Genomic DNA, 25,189 nt, shown 5'->3' on the forward strand with positions numbered 1-25,189 from the left:
CCACGCAGGGCTTTTGAGCACTTGCAGTGTGACTACTCCAAACTGATGAGTGCTGAGTATAAAATACACAGTTTTTGAAAACTGAGTTTGAAACAAAAGAATGTAAAATAGCTCACTAATATTATTTAAGAGCTTGATTATACTGAAATGATAATGTTTGGGACCTACTGGGTTAAATAAACTATATTAAAATTAATCCACCCCTTTTACTTATTTTAACGTGGGTGCTAGAAAAAAATTGTAAATGTTTAATTTTTTAAAATAGATTTTTAATTAATGATTTTTTTCAAACTCTTGGTGGAGGGCTGACTTTCAATAGATCAAGGGGAGGGAGCCACTCTGCTACCTAGGAAACCCACCCAGAAGCAGGTCCTCTAGGAATGGTTTAGCATCCAGGTCCCCACCAGAGGGCTTCTGGCCATGTCCTGTTTCCCTGGAAGAGGGGCTCTCTGCTCAGTGGCTGCTAGAAAATTTAACATCACAAATGTTGCTCGCATTTGTGGCTGGAACAGTATATCTATTGGACAAGGGTGGTCTCATCCCACTTCCTCCTTGAATACAAGAAAACTGAGGGCCAGAGAGAAGAACTCGGTTAGCAGATGGCACACGCTAAAAAGCACTGCTATTTCCAGCAACCTCTCAGTTGCTGGTACACACACACACACACACACACACACACACACACCCCTAGGAGCCTGGGGAGAGGAGTGGACAGACTACAGAACCCTGGGCTGCAGGCCTCGAGCGAAATATTCCAAGACTCAACACACTGGCTGTGGTTTCTTGGAAGTGAAATGAAAACCGAATAAAATCACATTTTAAAAGCCCATTAGGGGATCCCTGGGTGGCGCAGTGGTTTGGCGCTTGCCTTTGGCCCAGGGTGCGATCCTGGAGACCCGGGATTGAATCCCACATCGGGCTCCCGGTGCATGGAGCCTGCTTCTCCCTCTGCCTGTGTCTCTGCCTCTCTCTCTCTCTCTCTCTGTGACTATCATAAATAAATAAAAATTAAAAAAAAAAATAAAAGCCCATTAGTCTCTGGAAACTTGGGGTGTGGGGACAAAGCTGGGGAGGCTGAGGCCTTCCCCTGTTCATTCACATGCATAACAACACCGGCCGGTTGGCACCCTAAAAGCACAGAACCCCCCTCTCCGAGGCAGCTGGGGTGGAGCCTTCCCCTGAGCCCTGACACCGAGGGGCAGCCACTCCAGGATTGTCTGACAAGTAAACCAAGACGAGTTTCAGGAGGATTGGCTCGATAAAGGGGAGAGGGGTGGGCAGCGCGGGAGCGGGAACCGGACACCGAAGGCAAATGCCTCTATTTCCTAATTCTCATCTGGGCCCCGTTCTCATCACCCTGCACCGTCAAGGCTGTCGGAGGCAGTTTAGGGACGCGGAGAGGCCACGAGGCCTCCACCCGGGGCAGCTCGGCGGACTGTCCCGACGAGTGGGGCGCGGAGCCCCCTGCACCCCGGGGGATCTTCTTCGGTTCCCGCCTGGCTTGGGCGCCTCCTCGCCCGCACCCGGCGTCGCCTCGTGCCCCGGCGGGTGGGCGTGACGGCGAGGCCGAGGCCGAGGCCAGGGGGCAGGGGGCAGCGTCGGGGTCCGCCCGCAGCGGGGGGCGCCGGGGGCTCGGCTCTGCTCGGCTCCGCGCACGGGACGCGGGGGACACGGAGGCGCGGCCGAGGGCGCGCGGGCGGGAGCGCGGGAGCGCGGGCTGGCGCGCGGGTGCGGCCCGGGGCGGGGGGGGCGGGGGGGCCCCTGCAGCGCGTCTCCGGGGCCTCGGGACGGCGCGCGCGCCCCGTGCGGTCGGAGGTTCCAGACGGGGCCGAGGCGGCTCCCCCCGGCGCCCCCATCGGGAGGGTGACTGTGCCGCTGACGTCAGGAGGCTTTCGGTTCATTCCCTGGCACCGGGACCTTATTTTCCTAAGAGCGCTCGGCGCGCCCCGCTCCCGCCCCGTGTGCCCCGGCTCGCCCCCGCCCCCCGCCCGGCCCTGCCCCGGCCCTGCCCCGGCCCTGCCCCGGCCCTGCCCCGGCCCTGCCCCGGCCCTGCCCCGGCGGCGCTGCCCGTATAACCGCCGGGCACCTGCAGCCTCCCGGGCCGCCGCCGACGCGCGGGGAGCTCGGGCGCGCGCCTCGGCCGGGCTCGGGGGTGAGCCGGCGCGCAGCCGGGGGAACCCGCCTCCGGATTCAAATCCTGCGCGGAGGGCGGCGCTGGGTGGGGTGGGAGGCGGGAGGAGAGAACTCCTCGGTGGGCCGCGGCTGGCTGGCAGCGGGGCTCCCCGCCTAACTCAGATTCCTCCCCACGCCCCCCCCCCCAGCTTCCCAAGATAAGAGGCAGACAGACGGCTCGAAGGCCGGAGCAGTCGTCTGTGCTCGGACACGTCGGACACGTCGTACCAGGCTTGGCCCGGGGAGCCCTGGCTGGCAGGTGAGCAGGCTGGGGATCACCCTAGGGGAGGGGAGAAGACGGAGGAAGGGGTCGGGGGTGGAGAGGTTTGGGACTCGGCGGTGGGGGAGGTAGGAGGAGGGAGATGGTGCTAATTGCTACTTCACCCAGGTACAGAGAAGTTCTGATCTATTTTGTCGTTCCACAAAGCACAGGCTTCTTTCTGCATTTTGGAAAGTAGATTGTAGAAGCCCCCCCTGTCTCGATGGGAGGGTCAGGCTGTCGGCTCCACAGCATTCCCTCCCTGGCTGTCCGTGGAGTTGCTCAGGAACCTTGGGGGGGGGGGGGGGGGGGTTGGGATGGAAGTTGAATATCCAGTAGCAGCCCACCTCTGGGCAGCAACTAGATGGGCCCCAGGTGTGGCCTCAAGGCTGTTGGAGAAGCTCCCTTCAACATCCACTGGGAAGGAAGGGTTAGTGATAGGGGAAGCCTGCTCGGGATCAGGGAATTTTGAAGGACTTTCTGTTCCTGACCTCTTTCTAGGTTGATTTTCTGTTCTTTTCTTTTCTTTTTTAGATTTTATTTATTTATTCATTCATGGGAGTCACAGAGAGAGAGAGAGAGAGAGAGAGAGAGAGAGAGAGAGAGAGAGGCAGAGGGAGAAGCAGGCTCCCTGCAGGCTCCCTGATGCAGGACTCAGTCCCAGGACCCTGGGATCACCACCTGAGCCAAAGGCAGATTTTCAACCCCTGAGCCACCCAGGTGCCCCTCCAGGCAGATTTTCTCCTCAGAGGCCACATCTGTTTGAAGGGTTCAGTTGAATCAGCCACCACTTTTGGCTCGTTTCTTTTCTTTTTTAATTTAAAATTTATTTAAAATTCAGTTTGCCAACATAAGGTATAACCCACCAGTGCTCATCTCATCATGAGTTTGGGCTCAGTCCTGAAAGAGAATACTTGAACCACTTCAGATACCATGGGCTGGGATCCATGGGACGGGTGAGAATGGGGGTCTGAATTCCACCCTCCAGGTCTGTGTGCTGGCTATTTCTAGGAGAGGGAGGGAATGATGGAAAGGAAGCCTCAGCAGAGGCGTTACTTGGGAAGAAACAGAAAGGCTCCTCTGAGGGTATGGTGAGAGGTGTGTTCAGAGGGCAGATCGAAAGCAGCAGAACATTACTGGGAAGTGCTCTCAGTTTTGAGTCAGAAGACTGACTCCTCATCCAGGCTCTGCCAGACCTGACCTGTAGCTCTGAGGCAGCCAGGGTTTGGGCCTTGAGTTTCTCCTGAGGGGTCTTTTTTTTTTCTTTTAAAGATTCTATTTATTTATTCATGAGAGACACACAGAGAGAGAGAGGCAGAGACACAGGCAGAGGGAGAAGCAGGCTCCATTCAGGGAGCCCTACGTGGGACTTGATCCTGGGTCTCCAGGATCACACCCTGAGCTGAAGGCAGACAGACAGACACTCAGCTGCTGAGCTGCCCAGGTGTCCCCCTTCAGCAAGCTATTTAATTTTGTACTTGATACATAATACCTGCTAAGTAAACACTATCTGTTACTACTTATTTTTGCATTTATTTAAATTTTTTCATTTGCTTTCAACATTTTGTTTTTATTTTTAGAGTGTGGGGAGAGGAAGAGAGAATCTTTTTTTTTTTTTTTTTTAAGATTTTATGTATTGATTCATGAGAGACCCACACACAGAGGCAGAGACACAGGAAGAGGGAGAAGCAGGCTCCCCATGAAGAGCCTGATGCTGGACTCAATCCCAGGACCCTGGGATCATGATCTGAGCCAGAAGCTCAACCACCAAGCCACCCTGGCATCCCTAGAGAGAGAGAGAATCTTAAGCAGACTCCACACCCTTGGCAGAGCCTGACAGGGGGCTGATCTCACAACTCTGAGATCTTGACCTGAACCAAAATCAAGAGACAGAGGCTTAAGAGATGGAGCCACCCAGGTACCCCAACTTTCAATGTTTCTGAATCTTGTTCTTATGGGTATATAGAGTTTAATCTTTTTTAAAAATGAAAAAGTTACCATTTATATTTATTGTAATAACTGTTGCCTGCTATTGCCAAATAGATTTTGGCCACATGATCTGCCCTCTCCATCTTTTCCCACATTAGTAGTCTATATTTTATCTTTAGATATGCTAGGGTGCTAAGTGGTTGGTTGTGCTATTCTCAGGGCTTAGAAACACAGGCTTATGAGGAAAGATGATAAATTTAGCTTTGGACTTGTTGGACTGAGCATGAATATGTTCCCTTTATATATTAAAATATTTTTAAAAATAAAATATTTAAAAGAAGGTTCTTTTGCGAGTTGGGAGCTGGTATACCAGTAGAGGACTTTATCCACCTATTTTCTGGACATTTTCTTTCTTAAAACCCGAGGCCTAAAAGATTTGGAAGTTTCACTCAAAATCTTATTTTCTTTTGTTTTTTTTTTTTTTTATAAAAGATTTCCAGGATTGTATTTTATATTCCAGCAATCTATTTTACAATAATCTGAAGTTCATATGCTTTGTTTAGAATGGAGGAAGATGGTTTGTAATGCCCCCAGGGGTACCTGAAAGTGAAAAATCAGGGATAAATTCTATAGTTATATTTGTTTAGATCTCCCTAAAGCGGTTCAATGATTCATATTCTCTCAGTTGCTACAAAGAAACTCAATTCAGTGATGTTATTCATAAGCTGTTGCCATAATCACTTTTATGTCATCAGAATTAGGATGACTCCTCAGAACAGGGGATCCTGGAGATTTCCCTATAGACACTTTCCATTTATAACTAATCCTTCATCAAGGCCAGAGAAATTCCTGTGGGACTCCACCCTTGTCTTAGAATTCAGCCTAGATTAAAAAAAAAATGAGGATAAGCATTAGTGCATATTCATCTTCAAAAATTCGTCCTCCCCATTACTCACACTTACTAATAAATAACTTGCTTTGAGTAAATATTCAGTGGTCAGCCTGAGTCCAAAACATTTGCTTGGCAACCACTCACTGTGCGGAACACCTAGTGAGGAGGATACCAACAAATAGAAAATTTGCTGTTTCTTTAAGAAGCTTCTTATCTTTTTCTTTTTTAAAAGATTTTATTTATTAGTTCATGAGAGACACACAGAGAGAGAGAGAGGCAGAGACATAAGCAGAAGGAGAAGCAGGCTCCATGCAGGGAGCCTGATGTGGGACTTGATCCTGAGACTCCAGGATCATACCCTGAGCTGAAGGGAGGCGTTCAACCGCTGAGCGACTCAGGAGTCCTAGAAGCTTGTTATCTGATGGTTGAGTCAGCATTGATATTAATGTATAATATAAAACCTATAGATGGAAAAACTTGAGTGCTAAGAAATAATGAAGAGACACACAAATTTAGAATGAGACAGGACTAATAATTTTTCAAAACCTTAAGATACAGGTAAGTTTTGGGCTCAGTTTCGAAGTGATGAGGTAAATGGATTGTGTCTAGGAGGGGAAGGGTCTTTCTGGCTGGAAGGACAGTAAACTTGCTGAGGCAAAGAGCATGACTATCACAAAGCCTTAGATGAATCCCAGTTCCCTCCTGGATAGAAATACCCTTGGGAGATTGGCTTGCCTTGCATGGAGTGAGAAAGAGTGAGGAAGAAAGAGAGGAGTGAGGAAGGCAGGAGGGGATGGGTGGGAGGACCAGTTGGAGAAAAGCCATGAAGCTCAAATGGGGACTGAATCTGTTATAACAAATAAAAAGGAGCTAACATGTTAATCCAAAGATCTCTTCCCTTCCTTGTTTCCCTTCTTCATACCATTTGACTCTATTGACTGCTGCTGCTTCTTCTTCTTCTTCTTCTTCTTTTTTGAAATTGCTCCTTGGTTTCTGGGAAACCACTCGGGCTTATTATTACTATTATTCATTCATTCCCAACCCCTGATCATTTTTCTTTATTTTTTCTTTATTTTTATTTTTAAAGATTGTATGTATTTAACCACGAGAGACACAGAGAGAGAGAGAGAGAGAGGCAGAGACCTAGGCAGAGGGAGAAGCAGGCTCCCCGTAGGGAGCCTGATGCAGACTAGATCCCAGGACCCCAGGATCACTCTGTGAGCCAAAGGCAGATGCTCAACCACTGAGCCACTGGGGTATTCCTGGAGCCTGGCTTCTAAGCACCATGAGATCTTGGTCAAGTTATTTAGTTTCTCTGTGCTTCAACTGCAAGAAAAGGGGCATAATAATTGGGTTTGTTGTGGGAATTAAGTGAAACAGCGTGTAGCCCAGAGTAAACTCTCTGGAGGACCTCATGCTTGTCCTTTCTGGATGCTGCCAGTTGCAGGTCCCATATTCATCTCAGATTCAGCACGGCTACGTTTGGCATCGGTCCTCACCAGCCTGTTTTTCTAAGTTCCATTCTGTTGCCTAAGCCAGAAATCTGAGAATTAACCTGGACCCCTTTTTTCCCCAAGCCCTGTCTCTTCTGCCTTCCTAAAAATCTCTCCGTGTTCATTGCACATCTTTCATGCCTCACCTCCTTGATCTTTATAGCATTTTTTTTTTTAAAGACCCATTAGGTAGAATGACTTGCTGTTTCCCATGTGCCCTTGGCAATCCCTGCAGACCCCATAAGCCCTTATTTGTATGTCAGTGTGACCCTATTGGTCCTGGCAGGGACAGAAGCCATACTTTGGATCTATGTGACTCATACACTTAACACAGTACCTGACACAAAGTAGGTACTTAAATGTTTGTTGATTGAGTGTAGGATCGCTCACTAGAGAACTTCTCAGAGTTGGTTTAAGTAGAGAGAGGCTGGAATCAGGGAGAAAAGCTTCAGAGTTCATAAATGAGCAGACTCAGAGCCTGATGTGGGGCTAGGGCTCCATCCCACCACCCTGAGATCATAACTGGAACTAAAACCAAGAGTCCCATGCTTAACCCACTGGGCTGCTCAGGCACCACTGGACATGTAACTGCTAAGAGTCAGTCTTCTCACCTGTAAAATGGGTTGTAGGAATAGTAAATGAGATGGATAACAGATGTAAAAATGTGTAAATGAGAGAAAAGCTATAAACACGTGAACAGTCAGCATTGTGCCTGGTTCCAGGGAACTCAGGATGTGGCACTAGTCCTCACTATTTTTCTTCATACTTTATATTGTGACTATTATAATATATTGAAGGGAGCAGTTTAAGAGGAGAGAGAAGACTAAAATGTTAGAAAATCACACATTTGCCCAGCTGGGGTACGTGAAGACTCAGCGTCAACAATCACAAGTTATTTGGTATTATCCCTCAGGCAGTGCTAACAGGTAAGTATTGTCCTCTTCATTTTCAGATGACAGAATGAGATATGTCTCATAGGAGGAAGATAAGATTGGCTTTGGCAAGGCTCCAGGCCCCAGGTTATTCGTGCTCAGATACTCTTGGGCAGGGCAGGGCAGGGTGGAATGGGGCAGGGAGGGGGTACAGCACGTCCAGTCAGCTTGGGCAACTTTCCAGGTCTGGGCTTCAGCCTCCCCACCACTCCCAACCCCTCCACCCCCAGGGAAAAGAGAGGAGTCTCGGGGATGCTGGAGGACTCATCAGTGGCATTTGTGCATTGACTCATTTTGGCATTTGTGCTTGTACTGGTCAGTGCCCCAGGTCGTCAAGAGCAAGTCTAGGTCTAGGGTCAGTGTTACTCCACTACCTGGTGGCCTGGTCTCGCAGGTGTGTGTTTGCTTGGTGGCCCTCTCCTTGGCCTGCACTCAGACCCTTAGTCACCTCCAGCCCTGTTTTGGGGTTTGGTTGGGAGTTGGCAGGACATGTTCTTTTAATGACGGGAGGTGGGGCAGGAAGAAGAATGAAGGGGGAGAGAGAAAGATTTGGCAACTGCCTTTATAAAAAAAAAAAAAAAAGATTTTATTTATCTGAGAGAGAGCGCGTGCACACAAGCCAGGGGAGCGGCAGAGGGCAAGGGAGAAGTAGGCTCCCCGCAAAGCAGGGAGCCCATAGGAGCTCGATCCCAGGACCCCAGGATCATGACCTGAGCCCAAAGCAGATGCTTAACCAACTGAGCCCCAGGCGACCTGGGCAGTTGCCTAATGGGAGCTTCCTAGAGGGATGAAAGTGGGCTCCCACCATCTAGTTTAGCACCCCACCCTCATCTTACAGAGGAGAGGAGGGAGGTTCCAGGAGAGTGTCCACACCTGACGCAGCAGAAACCGCTTCTTCCCAAAGGGTTGGGGTAAAGACAGGGCTTGGACTTGAGCCCAGACAGCGACTCCTGCCTCACCCCCTTCCTCTCCCTACCTTTCCTCTTCCCTGTCACCTCCTCCTCTTGTTCTTCTCTTACCTTTCTGCCTTTCATTTCGCCGTTTTCTTTTTCTTTTTCAAAATTATATTTAAATTCAATTTACCAACAATGCGTCCTTTTCCGTTGTAACTTTTCTTTTTCATGCCTTGACTTATTTCAGAAGGGTTTAGGACGGTGCCAGGTGACTTCAAGGTCTTGGTTGTCGCTGTTGTTGGGTGACTGGACAGTGGGTGGCTAGCTTAGTTAGCAGCTGTGGTAAGTGAAGGAGGGGGGTGTCTCACCCTTATGACTAATGAAAAGTTCTGTCCTCATGCCTCAGGTCAGAGGCTACACATGCTAAAACTGTACCGTGTTCTTCCAAAGTGCAGGGTTTAGTCATCAAGGAATTGGCTGGCAACAGAGGACAGATTCTAGCAAATCTCTCTCTGCTTCCTGGGAAATCTCAGGATTCATGCTCTCCTGGGAGACCCCCGGAGTCATTTAGTTAGGACCATGGTTCCAGACATGGCCCAAACCCCCTAGCATTGGCCCTACAGTATGTTTTAGTCAGCCCACAGGAGGCGGAGGATGGGGAGAAAGGGAGGTTATTATTATTATCATTTTTTAAGATTTTATTTATTTATTCATGAGAGACACACACACAAGGAGAGGCAGAGACACAGGCAGAGGGAGATGCAGGTTCCCTGCAGGGAGCCTGATGTGGAACTTGATCCCAGGACCCAGAGATCAAGCCCTGAGCTGAAGGCAGATGCTCAACCACTGAACTACCCAGGTGCCCCAGAAAGGGAAGTTAGAACTCAGGACAGCAAACAGGAAGCTAGTGAGGAAGCCAGGGACACCCCACTCCACCCCCCCCAACTCATGAGCGGCCCCTCCTCTCCCACCAGATTCTGCTTCTATCCCTGTGCACACTCATCCATCCTGGTTAGGCTTTTACCACGTGTCAGGTGCTAGTGTAGAGACCGGGGAGAAACATTCAGCGACTCAGTCCCTGCCTTCAAACCCAGAGGAAGACACAGACTTACCAGTAGGCACTGCAGGGCTGTGTGAAGAGTGCTGGGTGGGAAGCGCCAGAGGAGGGCAGGGGCCGGGGATGTAGAGCCTTATACCTTTGGGCAGGATTACGGCTCTCCCTGATGGTAAATGGAGGGTCTCAGGGAGGATAAGTCTGGAGAGCGAGGAGGGTCATCTGAAGTGGTCTGAGTGGGGTGGCTGGCCTTAGGGCTGGGGGAAGTAGAATGTTTGAGATCCTGAAGAGATGGAATCCCCAGGACATGAACTTTGGGGCCAGAAATGTGGGGTACGGATTTCTCAGACCATTTCCCAACTCAGAGGTTGATCTGAAGTTGGCTTTTTGAGCCTCTGCCTCAGGCTTACAAGTAGTGAGACACCTGTGATGCCCCCTGCCCTGCTCTCATCTGCTTTCAAGACCTCCTTTCCTGGCCTGCCTCCTGCAGTGGAGGGCTTCTTCCAGCAGCCAGGCTGGGGGGACAGTCCTTTTGTTCCCGGGGAGGAATCTGAGGCTACACACAGTTCCAACAGCTGGAGCAACTCACAAGGACAGGCTTTGTGCCTCAGTGAATTTTGTTCATGCTCAAAGCCTGAGTGCTGATGCAGTCACCTCCCCACCCCCCCGGCCCCATGATGGCAGGTCCCTCCTGGCTTATTTATTTATTTATTTAAAGATTTTACTTATTTATTCATGAGAGACACACAGAGAAGGGGCAGAGACATAGGCAGAGGGAGAAGCAGGCTCCCCATGGGGAACCCGATGCAGGACTCGATCCCAGCACCCTGGGATCACACCCTGAGCCATAGGCAGATGCTCAACCACTGAACCACCAGGTGCTCCACTCCCAGCTTTAAAGTTTTTACCAGACAGAGGGCTCCGCAGTGTAACTTTGGAGTTGGAATTCTGATTTGGATCCTGGCCCTGCCATCTCCTAGTGGTGGGACTTTGGTGAGGGGTCTGACTTGTGCTTCCATCGCTCCAGTTGGAGGCAAGATAGTGATGATAGGAGCTATAGTATAAGGAGGTGGTGAGGGTTCAGAGGGCAGAGCCCATTAAAGCACAGCTGGTGGATGTTGAGGATGAGTTAGTGGGGAGATTCTCCCCATCAGAGCAGTCCAACAGTAAATTGCTTCTTTCAGCTCCCACTTGGTCTTTGAGGGAGCTAGTCCTCTCTTGGCAGGACCCTAAATCTCTGTGTCCTTGACTTTGGTTACAAACGATGGCCAAATAATCCCTGGTCGCGTTCCATTTTTTCTTTCTAGCTCCAGCCCTTACATTCTTCTCCAAAGGCTGTTTCTGTAACTCCTGGCAGTTTATATTAGCCCTTTTTTGCTTCCCAGAACCCTGCCTTTTTCCCGAGCCAGTTTCCCTCTCTCTTTTCCTCATCTGGGTGACACAGGGCCTTCTCTGTACAGAGCTGCTTGTTAATGAGTCCGATGAGTCTTATTTTCCTCTGACCAAATTCAAAGTAGTTAGAGGACATTTGGACCTGTTACACACTGGGTGTCATGCTGGGGGAAGAGGTTGGAGGAAGGCTAGCAGAGATGAAGTAAGGAGGATTCCAGAAAAATTAGTCACTTAGATAAAAGTGTATTTACTAAGAAACATGTTAAAATAGACATTTGTGAGAGAATTGGGAAATGTGAACCCCAGGTGGGTATTTGATATGACAGGGTTATTCTTAACTTTTTTTTTTTTTTTTTTAAAGACTTTTGTTTTTTTTTTCTTTTTTTTTTAAATTTATTTATTTATGATAGAGAGAGAGAGAGAGAGAGAGGCAGAGACACAGGCAGAGGGAGAAGCAGGCTCCATGCATCGGGAGCCCGATGTGGGATTCGATCCCGGGTCTCCAGGATTGCGCCTTGGGCCAAAGGCAGGTGCTAAACTGCTGCGCCACCCAGGGATCCCTATTCTTAACTTTTGAAATGTAGTTAGGTTAAAATGGAGTTTTATCTTTTCGAGATACACACTGAAGTATTTGTGCATAAAATGATAGGCTGCCTGGTGTTTGTTTAAAAACAGTCTAGTGAGTGGGATGGGGATGGAGAGGAAGCAAAATTGGCCATAGATTGGTAATTTCCGAAACCAAATGATGAGCCCTTGGGCTTTGTATGCTTGAAAATGTCAACATTTCTTTAAAAACAGTGTTTTTTTTTTTTTTTTTTAAGATTTTTTAATTTATTTATTAGAGAGACAGAGATTGAGAGAGAGACAGGCAGAGGGAGAAGCAGGCCCCTGGTCTCCAGGATCAGGTCCCGGGCTGAAGGTGGCACTAAACCGCTAAGCCACCGGGGCTGCCCTAAAAACAGTGTTTTTTAAAAATGTATTTTATGTATTAATTTGAGAGAGAGAGAGAGAGAGAGAGAGAGAGTGAGCAAGCAGGAGCACAGGGAGAGGGGCAGAGGGAGAAGCAGGCTGCTTGCTGAGCAGGGAACCCTACTTGGAGCTTGATACCAGGACCCTGAGATCAGCTGAAGGCAGATGTCCAACTGACTGAACCACCCAGGCCCCCCCCCCAAATAGTGTTTTAAAGGGACTTCAGAGGGATCCCTGGGTGGCGCAGCGGTTTAGCGCCTGCCTTTGGCCCAGGGCACGATCCTGGAGACCTGGGATCGAATCCCACGTCGGGCTCCCAGTGCATGGAGCCTGCTTCTCCCTCTGCCTGTGTCTCTGCCTCTCTCTCTCTCTCTCTCTCTCTCTCTGTGTATGACTATCATAAATAAATAAAAATTAAAAAAAAATAAAGGGACTTCAGAGTCTGCTTCTCCATCTTCTGTGCGTGATTGGGGTGGGAGGTGGAATTGAAATTGAGGGAAATTGGTTTCCCCCACCTCTGTACACCTGTGGCCTGGTTTGCAGATGCCAGGAGGCCTCGAGACACACCCGCCTCCTGCACACCTGCCACCAGAACAGATGGGCCTGGAGGTCCAGGTTGGGGGATGGGAGGTTTCTGCCTCACTCTTCCTCTGACCGGCACCCCGACTCTCCTATAGGCAAACACCTCATCAGTCTCCGTCAAGATAGAGTCATCAGGCCCAAAGTTCATATAATTCCCCGTGATGCTCATGACCAGTTGGCAAGGGACAGCACTACCTAGAGGGTGGGGAAGGAGCCGCAGGCGGGCGGCAGGGGAGGGAGAAATACCTTTCCAGCTAGACACCGCCCTTATGACTGATGGGAGGGGGTGAGGGGGAGAGGCGAAGGTGAGCAGGGAGGAGTTGTGCCCAGCCTGGGTCCCTCCCTTCCCTTGTACGCACTGTGCTTGCATTCAAGGGAGGGGGCCCTTCTTCCTCTCCCTTCCTCCCAGCACCCGCACTGACAAGGTCTGCACCTCCCTTTCCCTCATCACCACAGAGCACGTTCAGAGGCGAGGCAAACCAGACTTTGGGCACGTGTGTCTCAGGCCTTGCCCGCCCTCTTCCTCCCATATTTCACTCTTTGCTGCCCTGAAGAGGTATTTCCATCTTTGCTCTGTAAATGTGGTAGGGATGACTGTGGTGTTATTTCCATGCAGTAGAGACCCCCGTGACAGACCCCTGCTGACGAAAGGACTTGGGAAGGCCGTGGAAGTAGTGGCAGATTATGTCTGTCTGTCTGTCCCTTCTATGCTAGGGCATTTGCCGGTTTTCCCCTTTACCACTATTTAGTGATGGGCACATAGTGGTGCTCGGAAAATATTGGTTGAATGAATGACTATACAATAAAAAGTTAAGCTTGGGGAGCCAAATTTCATTAAAAAATTAGGAAGAGGGGCACTAGGGTGGCTCAGTGCTTGAAGATCTGCCTTTGGCTCAGGTCACGATCCCGGGGTCCTGGGATCGAGCCCTGCATCGGGTTCCCTGCAGGGAGCCTGCTTCTCCCTCTGCCTGTGTCTCTGCCTCTCTCTGTGTGTCTCTCATGAATGAATAAATAAAATCTTAAAAAAAGAAAGTTAGGAAGATAGATTGAAGCTATCAATTATTTGTTATTTATATTAAGTTATTGTATTCTAACATACCTATAATATTCCAACACATACATAATATTCATTTATGTAATTATGTGTTTTATATTGCATATATATACACATATATATAATTTTTTTCCCTACTTACCATGAAAATTAAACAATGCTAGGGCGATGACTACCTCATTGAACTGAAATGGAGATTCTGTATCTTTTTTTTTTTTTTTTAAAGGTTTATTTATTTATTTATTTGAGAGGAAGGTGGGATGAGGGGCAGAGGGAGAGAATCTTTCAAGCTGAGTCTTGGTTGAGCATGGAGCCCAGTGGGTCTGGGCTGGATCCCACAACCCTGAGATTGTGACCTGAGCCGAAATCAAGAATCAGACGCTTAACTGACTGTGCCACCCAGGTGCCCTCAGATTTTGTATCTTTAAGGGAAGCAGATGTTTGAATTCTGTCTGCATTGAGGAAGGTGCTCCTTTGCCCTGGACAGTTAGTGAGCAGTGGCTGGTTCCATATCCTATTGTGTTGTTCTCTGACTTGTAGTTGGATTTTGAAGACATAAAATGGAAAAAAGAGAAACGGGTGTTCTTTTTCCCTAGGGTTGATCACAGCATCTCATAGAGCTGTGAAGGGCCAGAGAAATCTTGTCTATGAGCATTTATGGGCATGTGGTGAAGACATTCTGAGCTGTTTTCTCTGCTAATAAAGAAAGAGGCAGGATGCAATGAATGTTTTGTATCTTTTCCTGCTTCCCAGTCCTAGCGACTCTCCTTCTTTCCAGTTCCTTTCTGCACGATCTCTCCCTACTTGGCTTTGAGGGGCCGAGGTCTTTCACTGGTGATTTTCTGTGGAGGGGTACTCAGTGAGCCTTTCCTTCCTCCAACACTGTCCTCTATTCCTTGTCCTGACTGCATTTCTCTTCTAGTCAGTTCAGAACTTTTCACTGTTGAGTGAGCAATCCTATCAGGAAAAGAAAATCTAAAGTCTAAAGCGCTGTGCCCCCCAAACCCATTCATGCACAAATAGCATTTAACAAAACCAAAAGAATGGTGTCATAGAAACTGATAAACCAGATAAACTAGCCAGGTAATCCAGGAAAAAATTATAGTTTGTTGACAAACTGTTAAAACCTTAGCACTTTTGAATATTCAATGTCTTACCTGGCATTGACTTTGGACTTTGAGACCCATATATTTTAAGATGTATAAACTCCTTCTCTCTTCCAATTTCCCAATTTATCTTCCCACCATGCCCTGAATTCTTAGGAATTAGATTTCATGAGGTTTGAACATTAGCTAGGTTTAAAATTGACATGAAGTTAGTGGGAGTGGAGAAGGAAGCAGATCTGGGAAATCAATGAGAGATATATAGGGGGTATAGCTAGTCAATTCTTTTTTTAAAAAATATTTTATTTACTTAATTATTTGAGAGAGGGAGAGAGAGAAGGTGCATGCACACCTGCCAGCTACAATGGTGGGGGTGGGGGTGGGGGAGTGCAGAGTGGGAGGGAGAAGAACAAGCAGATTCCCAGTTGAGTGTGAAGCCCAACATGGGGCTGTATCTCACGACCCCCGAGATCACCAGCTGAGCCGAAATCAAGAGTCACACTTATTCAACTGAGCCACCCAGGCTGCTCCCAGCCAGTTAATTCTTTATTTTTATATTTTTTAAAGATTTTGTTTATTTATGAGAGACACAGAGAAAGAGGCAGAGATAGGCAGAGGGAGAAGCAGGCTCCCTGATGTGGGACTCAATCCCAGGACCCTGGTATCATGACCTGAGCCAAAGGCAGACATTCAGCCACTGAGCCACCCATGTGTCCCCAGCCAGTCAAGTCTGATTGTCCTTGAGTGGGTGAACAGATTACCTGCTTTGTGGATCATCTGTCACCTGGGAGCTCCCAGCCTGTGTGGGCCTGAACTAAGTGGAATCAAGACCATAAACAGAGCTGGTTAATGAGGCATCTAATGAGGTAGAAAAGGGAAGGACATGAGAGAGAGAGAGAGAATGAGAACACCTCAGATTGCATTTAAGGCCAACTAGAACTTACTCGAGAGGTGGTACCTGTAGTATGAGAGAACATGGATCCTAGAGCCAGATGACTTATGTTCAAATTCTGCTTCTGCCATTTCCTCAATGTATGATGTTGGGCAAGTAACTTAACTTGTCTCTGCCTCAGTTTTCTCATTTGTAATATAGGGCTAATATTTTTTACCTCCTGGAGTTGCTTTATTCACTATTTTTTGGTGCATACTCTAGGACTTTTCTCCTAACAGATAATTAATAAAGAACTTGTTATGACAGAGAAGACTCCATCACTTTTTGGAATAAGAGTAGAGCCAGCCTTACAAACCTTAAGGAGGGAAAAAATCCTTCTAACATGTGACAGCAGAGCTAAGAAGAAGATCCGGGGGTGGCAAAGTGGATGTGTGGCCTTCCATAGAGAAATCTATAGTTTAAATAGATAACTCCTCTTATGCATGAAAGAATGAGGTGCTTACAGGGGTGCCTGGGTGGCTCAGTCCGTTAAGTGTCTGCCTTTGGCTGGCCATGATCCCAGGACCCTGGGGTCAAGCCCTGCGTTGGGTTCCATACTCAGTGGGGAATCTGCTTCTCCCTCTCCCTCTGCACCCCTCCCCCACTTTTGCACATGTGCTCTCTCTCTCAAATAAATAAATAGAACCTTAAAAAAAAAAAAGAATGGGATACTTACAAATGTCTGAAACAGGCAAAGGTGGAAAAAACCTTCAGACTGATAAATTATGATTAAAGTTTAAACTTAGAGATTTCCATGCTCATGAATTCTGACAAAATACTAGGCAAAAATATCAGGAACCCTGGCAAATTGTTTTTTAAAATGAAACCCTGGAACCCTTCAACAGAGCACTGAGTCCTCTGGCATCAGGGTACATATTTATAACTTAATTGTGGGAAGATTTGGTTTTTTCCTTTAGAATTTGCCACAAAAGGTGGAGAAAAATTAGTAGCTTTATCTAAGTAGCAAGTTTAGGGGCAACATCCTGGCCAAACATACAAAGATTTTTTTCTAATCTTTTTGGGTGTCCTGTGGCTGAATTTGTTAGGAGATTCACCTCTTCCTCCCCACAACTTGCTTTTATGCAGGACCAGAATGGCCACAACATCCCCTAGTGGTTGCCGCTCAAACCTGGATGCCAGGTACCACAGACTTTGTGATACCACTAAAATTTGGGGCATCGTCCTAGAAGCAGTGGCTGCAGTTGGGGCTGTGACCTCGATGGCCTTCATGTTTGCTCTTCTGATCCTCATCTGCAAGGTGCAAGACTCCAACAGGCGAAAAGTGCTCCCGACCCAGTTTCTCTTCCTCCTGGGTGTTCTGGGGATCTTTGGCCTTACCTTCGCTTTCATCATCCAACTTGATGGCAGCACAGGGCCCACCCGCTTCTTCCTCTTTGGCGTCCTCTTCTCCCTCTGCTTCTCCTGCCTCCTGGCTCATGCTTTCAATCTGACAAAGCTGGTGCGTGGAAGGAAGCCCCTATCCTTGATGGTGATGCTGAGCCTGGCCGTGGGCCTTAGCTTGGTGCAGGACATCATTGCTGCAGAGTACATTATCCTCACCATGAATAGGACCAATGTTGCCATCTTTTCCGAGCTTTCTGCCCCTCGGCGGAATGAAGATTTTGTCATGTTGCTCATCTATGTCCTCTCCTTGATGGCACTGACCTTCCTCATGTCCTGCTTCATCTTCTGTGGATCTTTCATTGGCTGGAAGAGACATGGCACCCACATCTTCCTCACCATGCTCCTCTCCATTGGCATCTGGGTGACATGGATCACCTTGCTCCTGATTTCTACCTTTGGCCCTGAGTGGGATGATACTGTCCTCAGCTCAGCCTTGGTTGCCAATGGCTGGGTTTTCCTGTTGGCTTATGCTGCACCTGAGTTTCAGCTGCTCACAAAGCAACGGAACCCCATGGATTACCCTGTGGAGGACACATTTTGTAAACCTCAACTCATGAAGCAGAGCTATGGTGTGGAGAACAGAGCCTACTCTCAAGAGGAAATCACTCAAGGTACAGAGGATGGCTGGGTGGGAATCCCTTGTAGAAAGATGGGGGAGAATCATAGGATATTATAACTCTGAGGAGCACTCAAGATGATCCAAGTCATACCTCTGATAGAATAGATAAGGTCCCCCAGGCTCAGATGTTACTTAAAATCATCCAGCTAACTAGAGTTCTAGTAGAAGTAGAAACCAGCCTCTGGAGTCTTAATCTAGTACTTTCTACACAATACCTTGTGGGTTTCTCAAGCCAAAATAAGATAGGGCAAAGGAATGGCAAAGGAATGACTAAAAATATCTCCAGAGACAAGTAGGTGAGATTATGTTCTTTATAACAGATAACTAAGTGTTCCTTCCAGAAATGTGGAGCCCTTTGTAGATTTGAATATAGAAAGCAAGCCATGATTTCTTGCAGTGGTCACAGAGAAGGGAGAAAGCCCTTTCATCATAAATCAGCAGGTATCTCCATAAAGTTACTGAGGATTCTGATTTATCCCGAAGAGCCACATCTTACTGCATGTCTCTGGCCCCATGAGAGGGAAGAGATGGTACCTGACATAAAAGAATCAAATGATTTTGCTCTTGCCTAAAGTTGTGAATAACCAGGTATTATGTTGTTCTCATAACCAAAAAGAGGCTAAACTGATAGCTAGAGACTGTTCTTGCCCAAAGGAATCTATTCATTGGTCTCTGGGGCTAATCAAGGGAGAGGACAGGTCTGGGACAGGAGGGAGGGACCTCCAAGGTGAGGTTCTTAGCTTTAGTTAACAATTTTCTCTGCCCTTGAAAACCGAGGTGCAAAGCCTCCTGGTGCTTTTCACAGTGGCTGTGGTCCCTCTTCTGGACACTTGGAAGCCTGAAGGGAAGCAGGGATGGCTGGAGGGGATACTTTAGCACCTGTCCACTCCCATCCACTCTCAGGGCTTCAGCCTGTCCCCATACTCTTGGACTCTGTTAGGACTCATTCCCTAACTACTATTCTTCCCTTTCTTCTTTCTTTGCATTCATTTTATGGACCACTGTCACCTTCCTCTCCCTAAAATACCTCTTCGACTACCACAATTTCCTGTTCACATACCTTGCTGGCTCCTCAGTATCCACCGTATTTACATAGGGAGGCTTTTCATGGTCAGGACCCAACAACCATGGAAACTGTGCTCTCAGTCCAAAGTAACCAGCCACTACCTTTCCCCGCCTGTGTGTCCAGGCTCCAGACATGTCCTTCTGCCTGCCCTTGCCCTCTTCTAGAGTCATGCAATCCCTAGTCTCTCATGCACTTTGCCTGCAAGCTGTAAAACTTTGAAACGCTCTTATCAGAGGATGTCTCATTCCATTGCTATTTGTATAGCTGTCATATATCCCTCGTTCCCCAGTGTCAGCCTCAGGCCAGGAATCATTCTGGTTAATCCTCAGCTTCTCCACAGTACCTTACATAGAGAAAGTACCTGAGGTGTGTGTGGAGTAAACTGAACAGGTACATTTGGTGGGAAATCGATGGATTGCTTTGTATAGTATCCATGATGATTGTATGGATTTGCTTTTCTGTTCCAGAGTTTAAATCCCTCGAATTTCCCTCAAATACACAGAAAACTGTTGCTCATAAGTTTTGCCCCCTCCCAAAGAAAGTAAAAAGAAAAAAAGAAAGTTTTTTTTTTTTTTTTTTTCTTTCCTGGTGGGCAGTTAAGGAAGTAGGTAAATCCTCAGTGAGATTCGCTCTAGGCGACACCTTCTGGCCAGATCCATACCTGAAAAACCTGGTTTCAAATGTGCTTTAGAAGTGGTTCTGGGATGAGTTGTGCCACCAGTGAAGTTTTCTGGAAGGTCCTTCCCTAGTGATCCTATGTTGGTAGTTATTCATTTATTCATCCAATACCGTGCTTACTTTGTGCCTGGCCCTGGGCTTGGGACAGTCTCTCCCTACAGGAAACTTCTGGTCTACCGAAGAGACAGATAGATGTCACACTTTGATAATTGACTGAATTGGGGTGAGAACAGGCAGGAGCACGAAGTGGGGTGGAGCCCTAATGCTGGAACCTCTCCTTTCCCTCTCTTTCAGGTCTTGAAGAGCTAAGTGGTACACTCTATGCTCCTTATTCCACCCATTTTCAGCTGCAGGTAAATTTTGTTTTTTTCTCCTTTTTCATCAGCAGTGTTAGCTCTGCTAGCAAGGAATGCTTGTCCTTTGGGAACAGGATGTAGCCATTCTGAAGGCCCCTAGATGGCCACCTTGAAAGGACGCCATATCTCCTTTCCTGTGATCTGCCTCCTGGGTCAGCACAGGAGACTGGAGTGCAGGGCAAAGGGAGCAGCGCTTCACGGGAAGAGATGGGAGAGGGAAGAGAGTGGAGGAAGATGGAGATTCCTGCTCCAGATTGGAGCTCTGTTGAAATACCTGGGAATTGGGAATTGGAGTGGGTTTAACAATATGGTGGCTTCCTTTTCAGAATCGAACCGCCCAAAGGGATTTCTCCATTCCACGGGCCCAGACTCGGACTAGCCCTTACAATGACTATGAAGGAAGGAAAGACGGCAGTTAGCTGTTCTGAAGAGCAGGACGAGCACAGCAAGTCAGCCCACCAACGGGGAGTTCAAAGGGATCTGGGCTGAATCCCAAGTCGCCCAAGGAAACTGTACAGAACCTTTTGGAAAGAACTTGCCTTCCCTTCTGGAGTTGTTGGGGGCTAACAAGACTCCAGGTCCTAGCACTCTAGTGTTTTTCCTTTGTCCCGTACTTAGGATACTTCTTTTAAATGGGAGGGAGTCTCAGGCAACTCAGGGTGTGCCCATTACTATGCCCAGTCATTCCACAAGTGACTAAAGCTCTGGTCATCGGACCCCTTACTGACTCAGTTCATTTCAGGAGCTAGCTCTTCTGACTCAAGGCTGGTTTTGTGAGGATCGCTTGGCCCAGAGCAGATCTGCAGATCTGAGCAAAAACAGCAAAGGCCTGTCCTTGCCAATATCTACACTGGAAGCCAACTTACTGGCACCCACGCATCTTGTCTGGGTAGGAGAGGCCAAAGGTCACCCACACGTGGTGCTAGCACAGAGCCCCTGAGGCTCCCCAGCACCAATTCACAGGTCACCATTCCCAAACTTGCTGCCCATCTCCAGAAATATGCACCCCCTTATGCGTTACCAGAAATTCCTCTTCTATATTTCCCTAGCAGGGACAAGCCCGATTTCCCTCTGCCAGGAGACATTTGTGCACTGTTCTTGCCCTAAATTCCTGGCACTGATTCTTCTGTCATCCCCTTGCTCCTCAGCTCCCGTAAATAGCTTCACACCATGTTCACCACCAGCATTCTGTAAGTGGGCATTGTCTACAAATGGGGAGTGTTCCTTCTGTAATAAGTTATTCACCACACCTCACTTGGAGACACAATAAAGATGTGCTGGCAAGCTTTCACTGTGGCAGTGGCAGGATGAGGGGAGGGCACTGGGCCCGAAGGAGAGATGGTGGGCTCTTGTCTTCACATGGAGCTGAAGACAATGTTCAGTTCCACTGGGGGTGCACTTCCATGAGTTTCTCCTTCTCTTCCTTTTGTCTAAAACACGTGTGTTTTCTCCAGTTGCTGAGATGAGTGGCAAGGGGGCCGGGGGGAGCCAAGAAGGGCCACAGACTGATGTTTTGCTACAGGATGGCAGAGAGGAGTGGCAATTTTGGAATGGAGTGTGGCAGGCCAAGTAGGCCGGGGAGGAGACCTCAAAGCCGGCTTCACAATTCTCAGGAGGTTTAATTGTAGGAGGGAATACATTCAGATCCCTATTTGACAGAATTGGTTCATAATATCCCTTGGGAAAGACCTAGTACCTAACAATTATTATTTACTTAATTCCAGAAACAGCTCGCGGGGCAGGGCAATAGGAAACACTCTTTGGTGAAGGGGGTTAGAATCCCCAGGTACAGAAACCAAATGACATTTAAAAATTTGTTGCTGAGTTAGGGAGTTACCTCCTAAGACACTCTACTTTTCATCAAAAGGAAAACCTGGTGTGGGAAGAAGATTGAGGTGAGGCCAGAGGTGAACTGAATGAGACCCTGAATTTCCGTTCCACAAAGATTTGGTTGTTTTTCACGTGGCTTTGCACCAACATTGGTCTAGTTTTGTATTGTAAACAGAAATTACAAATCATGATTTGGATCCTTTTAGACCATTATAGTCTTTCTTAAGAGGCCAGTGAGGTTGTTGTGAGGGGAACACAATATAATTTCATGTATATCATCTGTCACAGTGTAGGTAAATCAAGAAATAAATATTCCCTTCCCTCTTTTCTTTCCTCCTCTGGTCTTTAGCCCACTGACCAAGCAAAGGGGGCTGAGTTTTCTAAAGGTAAAGCCACAGAATACCCTGGATCTTCTTTCTTGTTAGGGAAGAGGATCTGCCAGGCCTTTGTATTCCCATGACTGCAGTCTTCCTGCTAACCTCTTTGAAAACAGGAGAGAACATGGAAGTGGCACCCATTGCTGGATTCTCTTCTAAGAAGTATAGGGTTTGGACAAGGAGATCATTCCCTCACTGAATTCTTTATCTTGCCAGGAGGTAGATAAATGCTTCTTCCCATTCGAACAGCCTTGTCACCCCCACAGCTGCCACCTGTCTTCAGGTCTTATGTGTTCAGGACATAATTAAACTCTTCTGTTAGAATAGGGACATCGCAGGGACTGGAAGTTTTGGCACCTGATGATCTGATATTGGAGAAGAGGGTTTTGGAGATTTCCCATAGATCTCCATTTTCACTGGGCTGAAATAGAATGTGCAAATTTAGCCCAGCCTGGTCCTTGAGTGATGCCAGTTGATTGATGGCTGGGAACCAAAATGGCATCTCCTTTGAACTAAATGGGTGATAATGAAATGAAGCTCAACAACCTTCCCCTCATCTTTCATTGTCTGGTGGGAAATAGGCTGTGTCTCCTTCCACTCTGCCTTCCACTTCAGGCTGGGGCTGCTTGGCAGATGCCATACTCCATGCTTCCACTTGATGGCAGTAAAACCTCAGCGATCACCCCCAAGGAGCCCAGCCTTTGCAAAGCAAACCTCTTAAAGCTGCTTTTTGGTAAAGGGCACCGAGTCAGACCTGCAGGCGTTCCATGGGTTCAAGGCAAAAGCGTCGCATTTGAAAAAGCCTGCATGCTAGGGCTGTTCGTGTGCTCCCTCCCACCATCGTCAGAAGCCCCATCTCCTCTGCCAGACTTTCATTGCCTGGTGTCTTGTTTTTCGTGAAAGTCTCCCAGGTATTTGCAGCCTATTTGCAGGCAATCTGGCATCTTTACAGACAACGGTCTCCAATGCTGTTGTTATTAATGTCGACGGGTATTTATGTGGTGAGAACATTGGCTTTCTGGCAGGAAAAGTGTGCCAAAACAAAGAGTACAGCCTGGCCCTGGAAATGCAGCAGTAAAATACACCCCCAGCCCCTCCCCCTGCCCATGCATTCTGGGTTTCCTTCCTTCATTTCTAGACTTGTCATTATTGCTGAGAACTGAACTGTGCCCAGCTGATCTTTTTCCTTCCTGGTCTGCTTCCTTCTGTTGCTATCAGGGTTTGCAGATTTGCCACCGTTCCAGCCCCCATCTGAAACATGGAATTATTTCAGAAGTGGAGGTGGAGGCGTTAGAAACATCTTTCTCCAGTGCCAACTTTCTCCAGATCCAAGATCTGGGCAGTCAGCTTCTAGGTTGTACACTGTGGGCCTTTGCACGTTCTGTGGTCCAACCTGTGGTCATATTCTGGAATCCCTTCCATCCGGGCAGATGATGTTTTATAGTCCCCCTTGGTTTCAGGATGTACCAAGTATGCAGATGGGTCTGTGTGGTAGGGTATCAAAGTGCCCTACCCTCAGTTCTGCAACTCCTAGATTCCTAGAACTTACTTGATCCTTCAGAATGGAACAATCCAGTGCCCAAAATGTTGGCATTTGAGAAGGTCACAGAACTTCTGGTTGGTGCCTCATGGCCTTTGTTTTGCAGAGGAAAGAACTCAGGCTTAATGGAGTTAATACAACTGGGGTCAAATTTCTGGTTCTGTCTACTGCCAATACCTATGTGGTCAGTTTTAAACCTTTTTTCCCCAAAGTGGGTGTTGGAGTCAAGAATCAAATAAAATGACCATGGTCACTCTATACTTTAAGCTCTCCTTTCATTTTCCTTTTCCCTCTCCCAAATGCCTTTTCTTCCCCTGATTTCCTCTCTAGTCATCTTCTCTCCCTCCTGCATGTAATCTGTGGAGAGAAGGATGGGGTGAAGATGGGCATATTCTGGTTAACCCCAGGTCACATTACCACGAGCCCCAAGCTGAATGAACATTTTCCTCTTGGAAAAGTAGACTGTCAAAGGAGGAATTGTAAGACAAGGCAGAATTCTAAATAATAATAATAATAAAGTTAAAAAAGGGGCACCTGGGTGGCTCAGTGAGCGAAGCATTGGACTCTTGATTTGGGCTCGGGTCATGATCGAGGGGTTGTGGGATCAAGCCCTGTGACAGCTCCACATTGGGCATGGGAACCTGCTTGGGATTCTCTCTTTCTCCCTCTTCCTCTGCCCTTTCCCTGCTCACCTGTTCTCTCTCTCAAAAAAAAGGGTGTGTGTGTGTGTGGGGGGGGAGTTCTTCATTTTCCCTGCCAGCGTGATAATCCTTTAACTTCCCTGAGTCCCACATCAAGTCCAAACCCATACCCAGCACCTCCCATTCTCCTTTGTTGGATGGAGTCATTGCTCCCCTCAGGGGGCTTTGCCACAACCCTCAGCATCTCTCCTTCCCTGTGTAGTTCCTGAGGGCAGATTTCAGGGAGCAATCCTTGAAAAATCTTTGCGAGTAACCCTTCTATTGTCACCGCCTGAGCCTTGGGGCTCAAGCACCAGATCCAAACATGATCTTCAACAGAAAAGAAGGTGAAACTTTAATGGAATTTGGTTACCACCTGTGCAACACCAAAATGTCTGGCCCCAGCCACTTCTAGTTCAGGCTCCCTTCCATATTAATTTTTTTAAAGATTTATTTATTTATTCATGATAGAGAGAGAGAGAGGCAGAGGGAGAAGCAAGCTCCATGCTGGGAGCCCAACGCGGGACTCGATCCCGGGACTCCAGGATCACGCCCTGGGCCAAAGGCAGGCGCCAAACCACTGAACCACTCAGGGATCCCTCCCTTCCATATTATGATCTATTAATCCTGCTGGATTCTTATCGCCCCAATTAAAAAAAAACTTTGACAAGTCCAGTAGCTATGCCCTGAGCTCTGGGGCTTGGTGGTAGCGGCTAGCACCGTGCCCTGTGATTATGTACAACTACTACCTCTCTCTCTAAGAAGGAATAATTCTAGATCAACTGTTTTTTACCCACAAGAAATTGAAATAGAGAAAGTATATATTGATTTTGGCATGATATCTTTATGAACAAGATGGAGAAAGGGTAATGGTAATAAAGTTAGGTGGAGTCCCAAGTCAAACATTCCAAAAGATCTGATCATTTAGAGATGGAGGTCTTTAGCGGTTTTCCACAGGGCTCTGTCTTTGGCTATGTTTGGGTA

At 47.8% G+C, this 25,189-nt stretch overlaps 1 protein-coding gene across 2 annotated transcripts; it reads left to right on the plus strand.

Annotated features, from left to right (window-relative positions):
- The first annotated feature begins 1,796 nt into the window (after positions 1–1,796).
- GPRC5A (G protein-coupled receptor class C group 5 member A) lies at positions 1,797–23,783 on the plus strand. 2 transcript variants are annotated; one of them, XM_041735339.1, is made up of 5 exons: positions 1,797–2,152; positions 2,322–2,431; positions 16,742–17,670; positions 19,717–19,775; positions 20,105–23,783. In XM_041735339.1, the coding sequence occupies exons 3-5, from the start codon at positions 16,749–16,751 to the stop codon at positions 20,195–20,197; spliced, it is 1,074 nt and encodes a 357-aa protein (XP_041591273.1). In that variant the 5' UTR covers positions 1,797–2,152; positions 2,322–2,431; positions 16,742–16,748; the 3' UTR covers positions 20,198–23,783. The 2 variants fall into 2 exon arrangements, with proteins under 2 accessions (XP_041591273.1, XP_041591274.1); XM_041735340.1 differs by having other exon boundaries at positions 1,797–2,431.
- Positions 23,784–25,189: the final 1,406 nt, after the last annotated feature.

This window comes from Vulpes lagopus, chromosome 21 (genome assembly GCF_018345385.1).
Source record: "Vulpes lagopus strain Blue_001 chromosome 21, ASM1834538v1, whole genome shotgun sequence".
NCBI classification, from domain to species: Eukaryota; Metazoa; Chordata; class Mammalia; order Carnivora; family Canidae; genus Vulpes; species Vulpes lagopus.

Coding starts and splice junctions, on each gene's coding strand:
- GPRC5A (XM_041735340.1), top strand. CDS start 16,749: ATGGCCACAACATCCCCTAGTGGTTGCCGCTCAAACCTGGATGCCAGG. Junction 17,671..19,716: donor TCAAGAGGAAATCACTCAAG/GTACAGAGGATG, acceptor CCTCTCTTTCAG/GTCTTGAAGAGCTAAGTGGT. Junction 19,776..20,104: donor CCACCCATTTTCAGCTGCAG/GTAAATTTTGTT, acceptor CTTCCTTTTCAG/AATCGAACCGCCCAAAGGGA.